Raw genomic sequence first — 19,986 nt, 5'->3', positions numbered from 1 at the left:
TTAGTTCATCTGACACTCATTTAGGCCTAAACCTTGAACAATATTTCTTAGTTGGTATGTTAAGCCTAGTAGCTTCCAAGATAAGTTCTTTGAATGCTTCCCATTTTAAATTTGCTGTTGGTAACATCATCAGTTGGTCCCACTGTATAGAATTTAAATACTGTCTCAGACCATCGTAGTTGCCTTTACGAAAGCAAAAACCCTTCCCTTTACACCTCACCTGACCATTACTCAAACAGGTAACTACCATGAGGTAGTTACCTCTTTGAGTAAATCCCACTTCAGCACACTGTGATCACTGCCACCCAGTGGTTCCTTTATCTGCAGATTCTTAATGCATGAAGAATCACTACTGATAATCAAATAAAGAGTATTAATCCCTCTAGTTGCCTCCCGAACATGCTGAGGTAGAAAACAATCATCCAATAAATCCACAAAAGCCTTGCTAGTGTGTGAGTGACCAACCCACAATTTCCAGTCAATATCTGGGAAATTAAAATCCCCCATTATAAGACTCTCTGATTTACTGGCCCACTCTAGTTTCTTATTATACTCATCAGAGTCATTAGGCCTATAGCACACTCCTACTCTCAATTTTGATCTCCCAATGGTAATGTCACACCAAACTGACTCGACACTGAACTGTCCAGCGATGTCGACTGGCTTCACTTCCTTGGATTTTATGTTTTTTTTTTTTTTTTTGGTAGCTGTTGGCGCATCGGCTTCTGTGGCCATAATGCACATCCCAAGGTTTTTGCAGTACTTTGATCCAAGCCCGAGGAGGGATTCGAACCTGCGACCTTTGGGTTGCCAGGCAGGCACTTTACCCACCTGGCTAGCCTGGTCGGCTGGATTTTGTGTGTTTCTTATCTAATAGCATAACCCCTCCTCCCTTCCTATCCTGTCTATCCTTTCTGTAGACATTGTACTCCCCAAATTCCAGTTCTGCATTCCTTATATCTGTGTGACACCATGTCTCTGATATCCCAACAATATCTGCCTTTGATGTTTTCAGCAATACCTCAAATTCATCAAATTTATTTACTAAACTCCTAGCACTGGCGTACACGCAAGTATACATGCACCTGTTCCTTTTCTTAGCTACCCTAACACAACCCATGTGTTTACTTGTATCGCAATGACTCCCAGCAGTCTCTGACATATCCTGCATCTTGTTTTCCAGGCTTCTGCTCATTCCAATAGAAGCAGTGCAAGAATCACTTTCACCTCTGCCAGTGGCTACTGTTAATCTATTAGTCCTTGTATCCCTCCAAGCTAGCAGTTTTCCGACCCACCTAATGTGAGTTGAGACACAAGATAAGCATGACCTTCATATTTCACTGAGATTATCTTGCTTTTTTTTCTGGGTCACAGATATACACTCCATGATTTGTCACCAATAATGATGAAAGAAACAAACTGTGGGTCAGCAGCATGTTGACAAAGATCCTGACATACAAGAACTCGTCTCTCTCTCTGTGAGGAATTGAGATGCAAAACTTGGCTGAGAATTACAAATTTTGTTAAAATTGGGTAACATGTCCCATAAGAAATGCCAATTCACTAGGAACTTTGCAGATAGCATGTCAATCATCCTGATCAGATTACAAAGATGACAAATGAATGAATCATTGGTTTTTGAAGGCAGCCAAAACAAGGTTCAGCTTCAATGGATAGAATGGCCTCTTTAAACTTTGCAAACCACTGAAAATTTTTTGAATAGCACATAGTATCTTCACCAACATTTGTTTTTAACTTTTCATGAGTTCCTCTTTTCACTTTTCCCTAATTTGAAACAAAGGTTTATGCAAATTTGCTGCTCAGTAAAATAACATAAAAAGTATATATATATAAAAAAAAATCAGTCTTACTTACGATGAAATTAAAGCCCTCCTTTCTGGCAATGGCTTTTAGAATTTTTGATGACACTGTACTTGATATCATATATACGTTAGAGGCTGAAATTAAATTTATTAAAATACACACAAAACATTAATAACCATAAAATACATTGAAACGGATTAATAAAAATAATCAACTTATTACAAGGAACAGTCAAACGAGAATGAGCAGACATTTTGCCTGTTTTAGTAGATTGCACAGAATATATACAAGAAGCACCAGTTATAATGATTATGTTTGCAAATTGAAGAATTTTGATTCTAATAAATAGCGATTCTAAAAACAAAAATCAATGAATATTATAAAAATAAGGCTATAAAAATAAAGATAGAAAGCCCAAATTTACATTTTATTACCAAAAGTTTATTACCAATTAAATGATGTGTGAAAATCAAAAGAATATTATCCACAGGTTAGCAAAATAAAAATAAATTTATACTTACAACTTACATAGATAGCTTAATTAATATACATACAGTAGACTTTCGAAATAATAGCATAATGGTACCTTCGGGGATTCAAGGTGCCGTTATTTAATTTTTCCCTTATCTAGAGTGTTTTATTTTTAATGAATTTAATGCAGAAATAATGAGGCCAATTAAGAAATAGAGAGATTGAGAATGCAATTCTCAATTGAATGAGAATCAAATGAGAATGCAAACTGCCATAAAAAAGCATAAACATGTTGACGATCAAGCGATATAATCCGATATCACGGATTATATCAAGTTTGTCACTAAGCTTTATTGTTGTTGTTGTTCTTTTCTTCTCTGTATCAAGTTTATTAACTTTAGCAGCGAGGAGTTTTTAATTTAAAATAAATGTAAAACAGCAGTATAATCCATGATATCAGTATAGAATTCACTTTCAAAATAGGGAACGTAAACAAATACAGTAATCACGTGACTTGCCATTTTCTTTTATTGGCACTGCAAGACATATGCACTGTATGTATACATCCGATCTTAATGTGCTGTTATTTTGACAGTCTATTGTATTGATTAAACATAACACTTTGTAATATGATTATAATTTAAAATAGTCACTTATTTTAGATTGCTTTAAGTTATCACTACAAAGTCTATTTACAGATTTTTCAAATATTGTATAACAGTCTATATTCACAATCATTTGCACCAATTTCTTCCAACACTCCTCAGGATGGCTATAGCTTCAGGAGTTTGCCGTTTTGTAACTGGAATTGTTTTGGGTTCATCTTCCTCCTCCTTGGAAAAATTATCAGTAACAGACTGGGCAATTTTTTCATCTTTTAAAGCAGTAGTAACTTGCAGATCACCATCTATGTCCACCAAATCATTAAACTCCAGTTCAGCCATATCTTCAGGCTTTTCAGTGTGATCAGTATTGTGACTTATTTGACCATCCTGAATAATTAATTCACATTTTTTGAAACAGTAGCTAATGCGGTTTCGGAAACTTCATTCCAGGCACTCATTGTCATATAGTAGTAGTAGAGGCATGTGAAGCAAGAAAGCCAGTGTATGAGCTGATGTAGCATTAGCCAAAAAAAAATGGATGCTGCTCTTTGTGGACTAATGTTATTAGTGGAGTCCCCCAGGATTCAGTGTTGGGCCCACTCTTGTTTTGTGTATTTATCAATGATATTGATGAAGGTATATCACGCTTAATGTCCAATGATCCTGCAATACTTTAACAAGTCACTCCATTATTTTCCCAGGAACAGAATTTAAACTAACACGTATGAAATTACTCATGTTACCTTTTGATCCTCTTTTGTGAATTGGGGATACATTTGCACATCTCCAGTCCAAGGAAGCTCTCATAATTATGGGTAAGGGTTTGTTTACTTCCTTAGCTGCCTCCTTTAACATAACTGAATAGATCCCATCCACCCCAGGTCCCTTTCCTTTGTTTAATTTCAAAAATTTCCCTTCCACTTTGCTCTCAGTTATTACAAAATCATTAACCTCCCTGTTAGGGTTTAATAAGTGTCTATTCTTCATTTCCCTAAAGAATTCCTGACGTGTGAATGAAGATGAAAAATACTCATTCAGATTATTCATATAGAAAAACAATTAAATTTAAAAGCCAATTACATAAGAATTTAACTGTGCCCTCCTTGATGGGTACCAGGTCCAAATTGCGTGAAATATCACAAGTGCTAGAGGCGTAAGCTAACTACAATAAAAATAAGCAAAAATAGACTGACCATTATGCCCCATCTTGATGGAGGACTACAAGGACGCCAATAATGATCAGGGAATAACTGCATTTCAAATGTTAGACAAAAATCGCCACAAAGGCTTTTCTTTGGAGTGCTCGTATCTGTTCTATTTTTCACTGCATAAGGGCTACTGTTATTCAAATCCTCTGCACTGACAATTCGATCTATTGATTGGATGGGGAATTAATCTTCTGATTGGTTTGCCTCTGTAGCAATTTGTCTAACGTTTGAAATGCAGTGATTCCCTGACCATTATTGGCTTTGTGGTCCTCCATCGAGATGGGGCATAATGGTCAACCTACTTTTGCTTATTTTGTTTTATTTTTATTGCAGTTAGCTTACGTCTCTAGCACTTGTGATATTTCATGCAATTTGGACCTGGTACCCGCCAAGGAGGGTGCTGTTAAATTCTTATGTAATTGGCTTTTAAATTTAATTGTTTATTCTAACTTATTAATATTCATTTAGATTTTCTGAATTATTTTGGAGCGTTGCTTCTACAGTATCTTTTGTCTTGTTACCTTTCTTTCTCTCCCTACTCGTTTGATTTGTTACATTTAATTTTGACTATCTTCGCTCTATTGTTTTTGCCATACTACTGGCTTTTATTTTATTATTTTTTAGTTCTATATATATAAATATATATATAGAATTAATTTCCCCTCCTGGAAACTTGTGGTTTTTCATCCGGTGAAAGAAAATCACCCAGACACACATGCAATTACAGACATAATATACGCCGTAATATGGTCTAAGTCGCTGTGCCTCATATATATATATATACACATACAAACACACAAGAGCGGACTGAAAAAGCAATACCTCAGCACTAGGTGCTGTGGCAAGTACAATAAAGCTCTCTAAGTAACCAATAGTTTCTAGCACTAAAAGTTACTGCTATTCTAATGTGTCTAGAAGCAGCAATTAACTTTTAGTGCTAGAAACTATTAGTTACATATGGGCACCCTTTTATAAATTTTAAAAAGCATGTTATTCATCTTGAGACCTTTTGAAGAAGTGTTTTTTTTTTTTTTTTTTAGATGTGACCTTCATACCTGGATAGGGCATTTCAAGTGCAGTCTCACAATTGCCTCATATAGCGGAATTATAATCTGCATATCTCTACAAGCAATTTGATAAATCATCAATGGGACAGGGGTCCCACCGATGATTTATAAAGACATGAAGTTCTCTGTACAATGCAGACAGATGGAATGGGAGCCCATAGGCTCCCCCTTCTGCCTGCCTGCCTCCACTGTACAGAGAACTTCATGTCTGCCTAGTCCAAACACTCAAAATAAGAATTTGTAATAGTATTCTTGATATGCCAAGGCATTACTTAAGTTTGTGTATTTTGACACAAATTAGCATTTGTTATAGGTTGTATAGGAGCATCACTGAATATGTGGCTGCTTTTCAACAGTTTACTACGGAAATATAACCATTTGGGGGCCAACAGGTGAATTCCCTCCCCCAAAGAAATCATGCCCTGTGATTCCTTTAGTCTTTCAATTTTTCCTATTTCTTTGGATTTTGCTTGTTTTCTTAGTTGGGAGTCTGCATCATTTGTTTTCTTGCTTAAAATAGGCAGTAATATCAGTGCTGACTTTGCAGAAGGCTGAAGGACCTTCCAAAGGTGAGAGTTTCTGTTGTTATTGTTAGAGAGATACTGGCACAAGAACAATTTTAGCAATAACATGCCTATTTTAGGTTAGGAGAGTTTTGCATGTGTAACATTCAGAATTTGTCTTGTCTCAGTGGATGTTCGAATACCATGTGTCTGCATTATAATCATATAGTTCCTACACAAATGATGTAATATTAACTTTTATGTGTGTTGGAAGTAGCCAATTAACTTAAGAAAAAAGGAAAAGTTTGTAATATCTGGCTGGTCAAGAGTTATGTTGTTTTGTGCATTACAACTTGAAACAGTCTAAGACATTTCCTTTTGAATTTTGGACAATTCACAATAAAGTGCTGTTCTGTTAATGGCACTCGACAGTTAAGGCACTAAGAAGAGTCTTTACCTCTGAGTAGGTAGGGGTGGGTAGTGTGTATGTCCAATATGTAACTCAGCAAGGTCACTTCTTCATGTGTGCCAGATTGGAAGCTAGTATGCCATAGTTGAAGTGTTTGTTTAATTAGATGAAGACTGTTGTTAGTCTGAGCTTTCCAGTGTCGTTGCCATTGTTTTATACTGCTTTGGTGGATGAAAGATTTGTAATCTATGTATAGTATTAAGCGAAATGCATAGTCAGAAGTGGCAAATCCTCTTGCTGTTTTGTCTGATTCCTGTGTGCCCTGGGATCAAGCAGAAACTGATATTCATTTCTTTGCAATAGTTTTGATACTGAATATTCGACTTGTAGAACTGGGTGTTCTGTGGTATTAGCACTCTGCATGATTTTTGCTATCTGCTTATATTCAGTTTGGTTTACAGCCATCACAGATGGCTTGTAACTCAGTATTAAAAATACTGCATTCTTTTGGGAGTTTCTGGATGAGAGTGCTATCTTCCAAGTGAATTGTGGCTCTTACACAATCTCTGTTTTTGACCCATGTAATTGTTGAAATTTTTTTTTTTTTTTTTTTTGGCTGATGTTGTATAAGCTTGCTTTCATACATCATTTGCTGCTACTAAAACTAAACACCAATCATTTATAAAAACAGTGAAGAGAAATGACCGAAAGGAGGAACCAAGCACAGCACCATAGGTTAAGACAAAGTAACTGGAAGTTGTGCTATGAAAGATGACATGAAAGGATTGATACATTTTGGGAGGAGGCCATGCAAAGCCACTTCTCAAAACATAACAGTTAAAAATTTAGTGATTTTTGATATATATATATATATATATATATATATATATATATATATATGGCATCAAAAATCTTGTCTATAAAGTTGATTGAGAAAACAACTTTACAGACAAGACAAGACTGAGAAAAGAGGCCTGTAGTTTCTAACATCTTATTTAGAGTAAACATAATATCATTTCACAAGAAATTATAATGTATTCTTATGAAACAGTTTCCAAAGAGTTGATTTTTGAGTAACTAGCACAAAAAGTATGCATTTTTGAGCTATTGCTGACCAGCAGTGCACCAAAAAAAATTTTTCCCTTTAACATAACAGTTATTTCTGCCAAACCTCCACACTGGACCAATTTTCTCAGGGCTATTCCCAACCTCGTGTTGTTGTTTGGCATTACAAGAATGCAAAATGGGATGGCCTGCGAGACTTCTTTTCCTTGGTCGGATTACTGTTTCAAAAGTTCTGATGTCAACGTTTGCTCAGATCGAGTCAGTGAAATTAATCTTGCAGGAATGGAATCCTTTATCCCACACTCCACTTTAAAATCTCATCCTTTATCTAAACCTTGGTTTTCCAATAAATGTGCTAAAGCTGTTCAAGAGAAGAATGTTGCATATCGTAATTGGCTTGTTTCTAATTCTTCAGTTTCATTTTCTGCCTACACCAAAGCTCGCAACAATTGTAAAGCAGTTATTAATCAGTCCAAACTAGAGTTTGAACAGGCTAAGAGTAGAAAACTTGCTTCTTGCCCTAATGGTAGCCAAGCATTCTGGTCTCTTGCCAAAGCTATCGGCCACAACTTTTGCCCATCTCTGCTCCCATCTCTGTCCAAACCAGATGGTTCTGTTGTCACTTCAGCCAAGGATAAAGCTCACTTGCTAGCATCCCATTTTTCTTCCAACTCATGTATTAATGATCTTGGTAAAACACCTCCCACCATTCCCAACATGCTCCATTCAATGCCTTCTGTGGTCTTCCGTCAAAAGGATATCAGAAGGATTTTGATGAATCTTGATGCTAAGAAAGCTCCAGGTCCTGATGGTATTTCTCCACTTCTCAAAACCTGTGCTCCTGAACTTACTCCTATTCTTTGCTGCCTTTTTTCACTTTCTTATTCCAAAAGTGTTTTTCCTTCTGCTTGAAAATTTGCTCATATCCAGCCAGTTCCTAAAAAGGGTGACAAATCCGACACCATCCAATTATCGTCCCATTACAATTACTTCTACGCTTTCTAAAGTAATGGAGAAATCAATTAACCGCCAACTCTTAAACTACCTAGAAACCTTCCATCTAATTAACGATTGCCAGTATGGATTCCGTCAGTGTCGATCCACTAGTGATATTCTGGCTTATGTTACCCATTTATGGACTAATTCAATGGAAAGGTTTGGTGAAACACAAGTAGTTGCTCTTGACATCTCAAAGGCTTTTGATCGTGTTTGGCATAAAGGTCTTCTAAACAAGTTCCATCTTATGGTTTTCCAACTGTTTTAATTGGTTATCCAGTTTTCTCTCTGATCGCTCACTGAGGGTGATGGTAGATTGCTCTCTGTCTTTAACTTCTCCACTAATGCCAGTGTCCCCCAAGGTTCAGTTCTTTTCCCCACTCTTTTCCTCTTGTATATTAATGACCTTCTTCCATTGACTGGAAATCCTATCCATAGGTTTGCCGATGATAGCACATTGCATTCCACTTTCCATTTTGAGAAACCTCGTCCTGCTCAATCAGCTTCAACTTCTCGAAAATCTGCTACCAATTCCTTAAATGCCGGTCTTCAGGTAATTCTCCAGTGGGACAAAGACAACTTAGTTGATTTCAACCCTTCTAAAACTCAGTCTTGTCTTATATCTGGCAAAAAGGATTCTTCTGCTCCTATGCTTATCTTTAGTGACACTCCGATTTCTAGGCAAAATGATATATCTCTTTTGGGGATTACCCTGACTTCTCATCTCTCTTGGCACAAGCACATTACAAATATTGCTTCCTCTGCATCTAAAAAACTTGGTTTTCTCTTTCACTCTCGACATTACTTTTCTTCCAAACAGCTGCTCACTCTGTATAAATTGCAAATCCGCCCTGCATGGCACATTGTTCCCACAACTGGGGTGGTGCCCCCAAAACCTCTCTCAGGCTTCTTGATTCCATTCAGAAGAGGGCAGTTAGGTTAATTAATGATTCATCTCTAACAGAGTCTCTCCACTTGCTTTCTCATAGACGTACTGTTTCTGCTGCATGCCTCTTCTACAGATACTTCCATGGGCACTGTTCTTCTGAATTAGCTTCTATAATTCCCGCTCTCTCTTTCAAAACAGTCCGAACACATGCCGCCACCAGCCAACATCCTTTTACTGTCCAACTTCAAACCCACAGAACCAACTTTTCATCTTCCTCATTTATTCATTCAACTGCCGTTTTCTGGAACAACCTTCCTTCATACATATCCTGAAAATTACAATCTACAGAAGTTCAAGTTCAATGTCAACAAATATCTTCTTTCGTCTTCTCAACCTCCAACCCAAACACGGTAAGTACTATAGGTTCTAATACCTCTCATATTTGGGGTTCACATAAAAATAAATAAATAAATAAATAAATAAACTTGAAACATCTTTGTCTACTTGAATTAGGAGAATTATCAGAGTACAAGGTTGTCTGAAACAATGTGAAATTATTTCCATACAAAATTTGAGTGCAACAATCTCGAAAACGATAGAGATACATTTAGGAGAGTCAGCGTTTATAGTTATTTCTAGTTTTTTTTTTTAATAAAAATCTTACTATTCTAACAAGCACTCTGAGTAAAGTATAACAAGCACTCTGAGTAAAGTAGAGAATAGAACATTTTCAATGACTAAGGAACATTTTTGGATGCCAATGGCACATGTACTAAAAATATTTTCACATGAGCTGCTCTCCAAAACTGTATTCAGAGACACCAAGTACACTGATGGCAGTCATCTATTTCAGTAAACATACAGAATAAATTCTTTAAAAATCATGATTTCAGAGAGATATACCTAGCAATTAAGCAACTTTTGAGAAGCACATTTCAGTGAATATTGAGCACTAACAACCAAACTCATTTACATCTGTAAACATTTATAATGACTAAAAGGTAGTGGTAAGGGTTGGTTACAAATGTAAATACCAGTTCAATTTTTTAATTGAACTGATATTTACAAGTTATCTAAAAATATACACATAAAAATTATAAACAAAGTCACAGCAAATGTTGTCACGTACTGTAATATCAATTTTAAATGTATGTCTAGCATACAACACATGAAAAATGTGCTTCAAAGAAAAAATACTTTGCATTGGATGATAGAAAAATGAACTATTTCACCTCAAGAATAATCACAATGAGTTATGTGCATCCTTTATTGATTTACACGACATTTTGATTTTAATAATGCATTGTGAAAAAAAGCAATCATTTTCTTATGTGCAAAAACAGATAACTAAGTTTTTATCATTAGGCTTATGTAGGCAAGTGGTCCACAAGGATACAATAGTACAAGTGTTTGTTTGAGCTCACAACTAAATAACAATGTATTTGATTCTTTATTTTATAAACTCCTTTCAACCTATAAGACCCTACCAAAGAATAAACAGAAATGCAGGACAAGTTACAATGGCAACAAAGCCTTGGTTGTGTGGAATTAAATCCACTGTTTGTGCATGTCAGTAAGGTGCTGTTCATGGAAGAGATTAGTCATAAATTTAATGAAGCACACATATTTTCATCTGTACCCACAGTGGACAGTCTTTCTGCACCTTCCCCGCTCAGCTCCGAAGTCACACTAAGTTAAGAAGTTTACTGTATAATCAATATATGATAATATCATTAAAAGAGAGAAATCCTACCCCCCCACTCTCTCTCTCTCTCTCTCTCTCTCTCTCTCTCTCTCTCTCTCTCTCTCTCTCTCTCTCTCTCTCGCATGGATTGTGAAAGATGTATCATTGCTGATATGACTGCCAGACTGCTTTCTTAATATTTCTGGATTAAAAAATCCAGGCAATTTTTTTTTTGCCAAGATGTACCAGATTTTAAAGTTTTTTTATTTTCAGATTGTTAAGTGACAGATTTTAAGGTTTCTTGCACGATTAAAACTGTAGTAAAAAAAAAAGTAAAGTGCAGCCATTATCAACCCACTGCAGGGTGGAAGCCTCCTCAACAATTCATGCTGAGGGAAATGGACCATAATCTGCCACGCTGGTTCAGTGCGGGTTGGCAGATCTACCATATTCAGCAGTCAGGGGCTTGAACCCCGGTCTACTCAAAGAGCGTGTGCTACTGCACTCCCGCTCCTGCCCACTCGGCTACACTGTAGTACTAGTTAGTAAACTAGCGAAGAGCATAATCGAGAAGTCATCATTGACTTTTTTGATTATATATCATTCAAATGATTCATTTGATTATGGGAACTCATCCGATTATGACAATCAATCAATTATTGAAATCTCTCAATTACCAATCATTCTATTATAGAAATCATCACTATTTGTAACTACCTTATATTAGATTGTAGTAGTTCTTAGATAACTGTTCTCTGTGAAATATCATTCTAAGTTTAACTTTTAACACAAGACAAAAAGTAAGCATTTAGTATCTCTATCGTGTTAAACTAAAGCAAACATTTTATGTAACATACCAGGAGCATCCGGATGTTTCTGTCTATAAACGTACCACAGCCACCAGCCCAGTAAAGTACCAGTTTCATTACCATTGAACACTTTCCATTCACCACTGTAAGTTAAGTATTTCACTTTAAGAAGTTACATAATTAATATAGCAAACATGCACTAATTAATACTGTCTAATTTTATTAATTCAATCATGAAAAGAATTTCAAATGAAATTCATAAGAAGCAGATGAGGACAAAGACATGAAACTGTAAAGATAGTTATTGTTTAGTTCACAGAAATTATTTTGAAGAATATAGGACAAAAAAAAAAAAAAACAGACAAAAAAGGAACACATTTTATTAACAGCTTTTTAATATTAAACAATGATTACAGTTATTATCAGCATCTACTTGTTTCTGAATTAAACTTGGTTTAAAAGAAACTGTCATACTCATATGATTTCCTGTTTGACAAAATAGTTTGATTGCAATTGTTAATATTTGGGCATTACTATAGAACTGTGAAATTGGTCACGTAGCACTGCCTGAAACTACAAGTGGCCAATTTCACAGAATAAGAGCTTTATTATCAGGAATGGGTGGTGAATATCACCACCCATTCCTGATATGCTAGTAAATATGGTCTTCTTGTTATCCAGATTACCTGGATTTTGCATAACAGTGGACTTTGTGCATTTAGACTAAAATAAAATTATTACACATAACTTGCATCCTTCATATGTAATGTCTTAATTCTGGCTTATAAAGAGTATGACTGTACTTGTTCTAAGATTTCTTCACAGCTCCCAGAAATAAATTTTAGTGAACTTCTGAGTCTATGCCTTCCATACCATACACATCAAATTAGCATTAGCATTAGCATTAGCATTAGTAGAGGCATTTGATGCAAGAAAGCAAGCTTATGCAGCATCAGCCAAAAAAAAAAAAAAAAAAAAAAAAGTAACATAAATAAATAAAAATAACCACTTCCACTTCACCCCTCTGTTCGTTCGAAATACCTGTCCAGCTGAGCCTTAAACTTATTTAGGCTATCAACTTCCACGACAAGGGATGGAAGTCTGTTCCACCCACCAACCACCCGCTGGCTAAAGGCAAATTTCCGCACATCTATCCTACATCTGTCTTTCCTCAATTTGAATTTATGCCCTCTCAGGTGATTTTTCTGAGCTAGAGGAAGAATCCCATTAGCATTGAGCATGCTCAAACCATTCAAGGCTTTGTACACCTCTATCAGATCACCCCGCTGGTGCCTAGTTTCCAGACACTGTAATTTGCAAAACTTAAGCCTTTCTTCGTAAGAGAACCCCTTTGTCCCATTCACCAATCTAGTTGCCCTTCTCTGTACTCGTTCCAGCAGCTCTACATCCTTCCTGAAATGAGGCCTCCAGGCCTGTATACAGTACTCTAGGTGTGGCCTGACCATTGCCTTATACAAGGGAATAATCACCTCCTTATCCCTGCTAGAAAAATTCCTATATATCATTGACAATACACCATGAGCTACTCTTGCAGCTCGTCTGCACTGCTCAGAGAACTTCATATCTGCCTGCACCACCACCCCCAGGTCCCTTTCATTCTCTACCACTGTCAGTGTAGTACCACAGAGTTGATACGTTGCTCTGGGGTTGCTGTTTCCCATATGTAGTACTTTACATTTGTCAATGTTAAACTTCATTTGCCACCTCGAAGCCCATCTGCTCAACCTTTCCAAATCCTGTTGCAGCAGCATAGTGTCAGTAGTGTCCTTGACAACCCTGCCAACCTTCGTATCGTCTGCAAACTTGGACATTAAGCCTGATATACCATCATCAATATCATTTATAAATACAGAAAACAATAAAGGCCCCAATACTGAACCCTGAGGGACTCCACTAATAACATTAGTCCACGATGAGCAGTGTCCATTGATTACCACTCTCTGTCTTCTCCCCCTCAACCACCCCTTTATCCATAGCAGCAACTTGCCTCCAATGCCACACTGCTCCAATTTGTGCAGCAGTCTTCCATGTGCAACAGTATCAAAAGCCTTTCTAAGATCCAAGTATATAATATCAAAGTTATTCCCTGCATCCAGTTCTTTTGTGACTGCATCATAGTATCCAATCAAATTGGTCAGGCAAGACTTCCCCTTAACAAAACCATGCTGTGTCCTAGCTATAACTGAAGTCTTGTCTAGATGATCCTGCAGTGCTTCTTTCACCAGTGCCTCCATTAATTTTCCGGGAACAGAAGTTAAACTCACAGGTCTATAATTACTTGTGTCAGCCTTTGATCCCCCTTTGTGAATTGGGGTCACATTTGCACATCTCCAGTCAATGGGTACCTCCCCTGAGTCCAAGGAAGCTCTCATAATTATGGCTAAGGGTTTGCTTACCTCCTTTGCTGCCTCCTTTAATATAACTGGATAGATCCCATCCACCCCAGGTGCCTTTCTTGTGTTTATCTTCAACAATTTCTCCTCCACTTTGCTCTCAGTTATTACAAGATTCTCTAGCTTACTGCTAGAGTTGAATACACCTCTGGCATTCCCCTCGCTGAATAACTCCTCATGTGTGAATGTCGATGCAAAATATTCATTTAGTTTGTTAGCTACCCGAGCAGGGTCATCAACAGTTGACCCATCGATCTCAAGTGGACCAATCTGATTCATCCCCTTCCTTCTAGAGTTTACATAAGTAAAGAACTCTTTGCTGTTTTTCTTCGCATCCCTTGCCAAGGATCTCTCGTAATCTGCCTTCGCCTGCCTAACCTCCTTTGTAACTTGGTTACAGATCAACTTGTATCTATCATAGGCGTCCGTGTCAATTTGTATGTATCCCATGCATTTTTCTTCTCTGCCATATGCCTCATTAGTTCATCTGACAACCATTTAGGCCTAAACCTTGAACAATATTTCTTAGTTGGTATGTAAAGCCTAGTAGCTGCCACGATAAGTTCTTTGAATGCTTCCCATTTTGAATTTGCTGTTGGCAATATCATCAGTTGATGCCACTGTATAGAATTTAAATACTGTCTCAGTCCATTGTAGTCGCCTTTACGAAAGCAATACCCCTTCCCTTTACCCCTAATGGTAGTTACCTCTTTGAGTAACTCCCACTTCAGCACACTGTGATCACTGCCACCAAGTGGTTCATTTATCTGCAGATTCTTAATGCATGAAGAATCACTACTGATAATCAAATCAAGAGTATTACTCCCTCTAGTTGCCTCCCGAACATGCTGATGTAGAAAACAATCATCCAATAAATCCACAAAAGCCTTGCTACTGTGTGAGTGACCAGCCCCCAAATTCCAGTCAATATCTGGGAAATTAAAATCCCCCATTATAAGACTCTCTGATTTACTGGCCCACTCTATTTCTCCGAACAGTTTCTTATTATACTCATCAGAGTCATTAGGCCTATAGCACACTCCTACTCTCAATTTTGATCTCCCAATGCTTATGTCACACCAAACTGACTCGACACTGCACTGTCCAGCGATGTCGACTGGCTTCACTTCCTTGGATTTTATGTGTTTTTTAACTAATAGCATAACCCCTCCTCCCTTCCTATCCTGTCTATCCTTTCTGTAGACATTGTACTCCCCAAATTCCAGTTCTGCATTTCTTATATCTGTGTGACACCACGTCTCTGAAATCCCCACAATATCTGCCTTTGATGTTTTGAGCAATACCTCAAATTCATCAAATTTATTTACTAAACTCCTAGCATTGGTGTACACACAAGTATACATGCACCTGTTCTTTTTCTTAGCTACCCTAACACAACCCATGTGTTTACTTGTACCCCAATGATTCCCAGCAGTCTCTGAATTATCCTGCATCTTATTTTCCAGGCTGCGGCTCATTCCAATAGAAGCAGTGCAAGAATCACTTTCACCTCTGCCAGTGGCTACTGTTAATCTATTAGTCCTTGTATCCCCCCAATCTAGCAGTTTTCCGACCCACCTAACATTGCCTCGATAGCATCAGCAAACATTCTTGCACCCTTTCTATTTAAGTGTATCCCATCCCTGTAGAAGCAGTCTCTCCTGTTAACAAGTACAGACCAGGCTGAAAAAAATTCTACCCCTTGAGCCCTGCACAATCTTTCCAGGGCCGAATTGATTGACAGGGCTCTCATCATATACTCCCTCCTATCGTGTCTGGGCAGAATTGCAGACACTTTCAATTTCAACCCTAATTCACGGCTTTTTTTCATCAGTGACCTGTACTTGTCAAGTAATTCCGCCGGTCTTCTACTCTTAATGTCATTAGTGCCAACGTGTACAACTATATCACCTTTTGTGCCCTTAAAAGATGATATCCGCTCTACAACGTCATCAACTTTTGCCCCTGGCAGACATACCCTGGTCCTATTCCACCTATCCTTTTTACAAAGCATGTTTCCCGTTTCCCTGACAATAGAGTCACCAACAACTACTAGTTCCTTTGGGACCAGCGCATTCTGCCTTGGGGGTTGCCGCTGTGTTCCGCGATGACCAAGTGCAAGCTCTGGCATTGGTGTGGGCAGCTGAGAGCTTGATGGGCCCCTCACTTGTAATCCTTCGAGGGCATCCACCCTATCCTTCAAGCTCTCATATAGGTCCATAACAACGCTGAGTTGTCGCCTTATCTCCTTACACTCCTTGCATCGCACACACACAAAGACATCCCCCATGGCAGTATCATGTCCCATACTTGACTGCTCCGCAAACATCAAGCAAATAGTGCATCTTACAAGGCTGTGATTCAGAGGACAACTGCCCCCCTCAGTTCTCCCCTGGGCCACAGCATTCCCATTGGCTTGAGCCCTTTGCTTTGCTGCTCTGGTTAAAAAGACTAACTATATAAATAGACTAACTATATAAATAGACTAAATAGACTAAAAATAGACTAACTATATTAAGTTCTTTCATTAAAGTTAACACAGTTAGTTTCCCTTCCCTTCACTCCTATACACAATTGAACAAATGGTAGGGGCCATTTTCAAAGAACCTTGAAAATATTTTCTCGTAAGAAATACAAAACAACAAGGAAACACATTTTCACAAAGCATTTACACTGGTAAATATTTTCTAGAACCACTAGCACATCTATCAGCAATGGAATATAAGTACACATGAAATGAGAAATCATGAGGTGAATTGGCTCCAACTAACTTGGGATAATTTTCAAAGGTAACTGAACCTAGCAAATAGCTGGGCTTACTAATTGGAGTCTAAAAGACTAATGGAACTGATTCAGGTCCCTTCTGTGAGCCAAGTAGACTGAATTTTGACAAAGTCCGCTTGTTCAGCAACAACCAAATCCCCTGCTTGAATATTTATGTTGGTGAGAAGGCTAGTAAACCTGGGCATACCCCCATATGCAAGGCATGAACCAATATAAGCAGTGATCGAGATGTGGCATCCATATCACAAAGAGAAATGCTATCCCGCTGGTTTACCAGGCAATATTAGGTAGTCGAAGTCTCTCATCATCAAGCTTGACGTAGTCAAGAGAGAGACACAGTATAGCAGAACATGCTCTTTGAGTGGCCTGTGGCTCAAGCCTGTATGCCTGCTAAATACAATTAATGATCATATTCATGATTTATTGTAAACTCCCCTAACCTGGTGATTGTGCTGGATTATAGACAAGACTTTGCTTATTGTAGACTTGTTATTGTTATTTGGTTTTTAGGAGCATTAGCAACTAAGGCCATATTGTTCTGGGAATATGCAGTGGTCATTCCCTGACCTTTCCGCATCCTCTGTATTTGGTGGCGACGGGCTCGAACCTCGGTCTAATCAAGAAGGGTGTGCTATGCACTGCTGCTCCTTCCCACCTGGCTATGGGAGGCGCCTGTAGACTTGTAAAGACATGTTTAATTGCTAAACAAAGCTATGGCAAAGTGTATGAGCTTATGTAGCATCAGCCAAAAAAAAAAAAAAAAAAAAAACACTTTAAACACAGGCTTTAAACTCATGCAAAATAATCACTGGTCACATTGTAGGAAGAATATCCAAATTAGAGGCTTCTAAAAGCTTTTGAAATTTTATTTGATATTTCCATCTTATAAGAAATAAAAGTAATAGTAGAGGCATGTGATGCAAGAAAGCAAGCTTATATAGCAAAATGCAAAAAAAAAAAAAAAAAAAATTTTTTTTTTTACACATCCATTCTCTCTAAAAGTTTGTCCAGTTCCTCTTTGAATTTATTTAAGCTATCCACTTCCACAACGACAGATGGAAGTTTGTTCCAGCAATTAACCACCCACTGGCTAAAGGCAAATTTCTGCACATCTATTCTACAACTGTCTTTCCTCAATTTGAAATTATGCCCCTTCCCCAGGTTCGTAATGTAAGCAAGCAAAAGAACCCCCCCATCAGAGTTCAGCATGCTCAACCCTCAATCAGATCACCTCGCAGGTGCCTAGTCTCCAGCCACTGCAATTTGCAGAACTTAAGCCTTTGTTGGTAAGAGGACCTCCTTCATTCCCCCCTCACCAATCTTGTTGCCCTTCTCTGTACACGCTCAAGTAACTTTACATCCTTCCTAAAATGAGGCCTCCAGACTTGTATGAAGTACTCAAGGTGTGGCCTGACCATTTAAATTCTAAACAGTGGAACCAACTGATGATGTTACCAACAGCAAATTTTTAATGAGAAACATTCAGGGAAGTAATTTCAGAAGATATTATGCTTTTCATACTAACTAAGAAATATCATTCAAGGCCTAATGGATATCAGATGAACTGATGAGACCTCTGGCAGAGAAGAAAAATTTATGGGATGCATATAAATTATCAGGTATGACACAAAAACCTATGGTAGACATATATTAGTCTGTAATCAAGTCATAAAGGAGGTTAAAAAAGCTTAAGTAGATTATGAGAAGTCTCTAGCAAAGACTACAAAAAAACTAGAAAATACTTCTTTACTTATACTAACAGTAGAAGGAAGGTGCTGAATTACACTGGTCCACTTGTGTCGATGATTTGACTGTTGATGATCCTGCTCAGGTTGCTGCCAAACTGAATAGGTATTTTGCATCAATATTCACATGTGAAGATTTCTTTAGGAAAGAAGGATGCAGACGTTTATCAAATTCTAACAGGAAGCCAAATGATTTTGTGATAACTGAGTGGAAAGTGGAGGAGAAATTGTTGAACTAAACATAAAAGAAGCACTTGGGATGGATAGGATCTATCCAATTATATTAAGGGAGGCAGCAAAGGAGATAAGGAAATGGAAACCACTGGCAGTAATGTTAAAAGTCATAAAACAATGAAGCTTGCTAAAACGAACAAATGGATACTGCAATATTTCGAAGGTTTGTTCAAAAACATAGCGAAGAAATTCCATCATCGGGACCTAATGAAAAAAGCCATTGAAATCAATAAAAAAACTAGGCGGAGATTCTTCATTCAAGGCTAACATTGAATGGTTGGACAAATTTAATAAGTTTCGTCATGGTATTCGACAGTTGTCGATCCAGGGTGAGAAGCTAAGTGCAGATAATGCAGCAATTTCTGTTTATCATGAAAAACTACAGAAGGAAATAGCTGATGAGACTGGCTTTAATTGGAAGGCACTACCTCAAAAGACTGGCCTCAATGACTGAACATATGGCACCGGGATAAAAGATTGCATCACTATAATGGTATGTGCTAATGCTAGCAGTAGTCATAAATTGCCCTTGGCCTAATGGACCGTGATGGGGAGTATGAAATGTCGTTATCGCAAAATGTTTATTCAGAAACTTGTTTCGGCAAAAAAAAAAATAGATTTGATTGAGTCTTGGAAAAGCGACACTATAAAATATGCAATTTGACAAATTGGATGCAATGCCCAATTTGTCAATGGGTGTTCGTAAATTTTTGTTTAACAAATCTCAAAGAAGTCTAAGGGTGGTGATGGAGGGGATAAGTTTATGAGAACATGGCCAGGAGACATCTCCAAATTTCATGTGCTCACCTTCAAATAATAATACTCTCCTGTTGTACTCACACAGTTCAATGTAGTGGGGGTGCTATTGTACTGGAACCAAAGACTGTGTTGGACTTTGATGTGTAGCAAACTTTATAGCAAGTCAAATTCATAATATTTTTCCATGACAGCAAGTAAAATGAGACTGACAGAGTATTTCTACACCAGAATGGGTTTCAACAAGCACAATTCCCAGTAGCGGGAATTGTGTCTGTTGAATGTTGTAAATTTTGTGTGTGTGTGTGTGTGTGTGTGTGTGTGTGTGTGTGTGTGTGTGTGTGTGTGTGTGTGTGTGTGTGTTCTGATCTTTTGCTATCAGGTTAATATTATTTGAATCTGTTGTTTCCTTTATTTTGAATAAAGGAAGGCTGCAGTAGTTATATAATTTTGTTGAATGTTATGGATAGTCAACTTTAAAAGCAATTTGACACTGATCTTTATGTCCCAAAATATCCATTTC

General features: G+C 37.6%; 1 protein-coding gene across 1 annotated transcript in view; it reads right to left on the bottom strand.

Moving 5' to 3' along the window:
• Pgm2a (phosphoglucomutase 2) overlaps positions 1 to 19,986 on the bottom strand; it is a 184,905-nt gene that overhangs the window by 81,825 nt on the left and 83,094 nt on the right. Inside the window, exons 9-10 of the mRNA XM_090390365.1 lie at positions 11,579 to 11,673; positions 1,876 to 1,958 (exon numbers count right to left, since the gene is read on the bottom strand). Coding sequence (XP_090246491.1) covers positions 1,876 to 1,958; positions 11,579 to 11,673 — 178 coding nt within the window. The remainder of the gene's footprint in view (positions 1 to 1,875; positions 1,959 to 11,578; positions 11,674 to 19,986) is intronic.

Source organism: Mastigoproctus giganteus, chromosome 2, assembly GCF_048544385.1.
Source record: "Mastigoproctus giganteus isolate SK-2022 chromosome 2, ASM4854438v1, whole genome shotgun sequence".
NCBI classification, from domain to species: domain Eukaryota; kingdom Metazoa; phylum Arthropoda; class Arachnida; order Uropygi; family Thelyphonidae; genus Mastigoproctus; species Mastigoproctus giganteus.
Note: the sequence above shows the minus strand (reverse complement) of the source record. Positions and strands in the feature narration are given on the sequence as shown.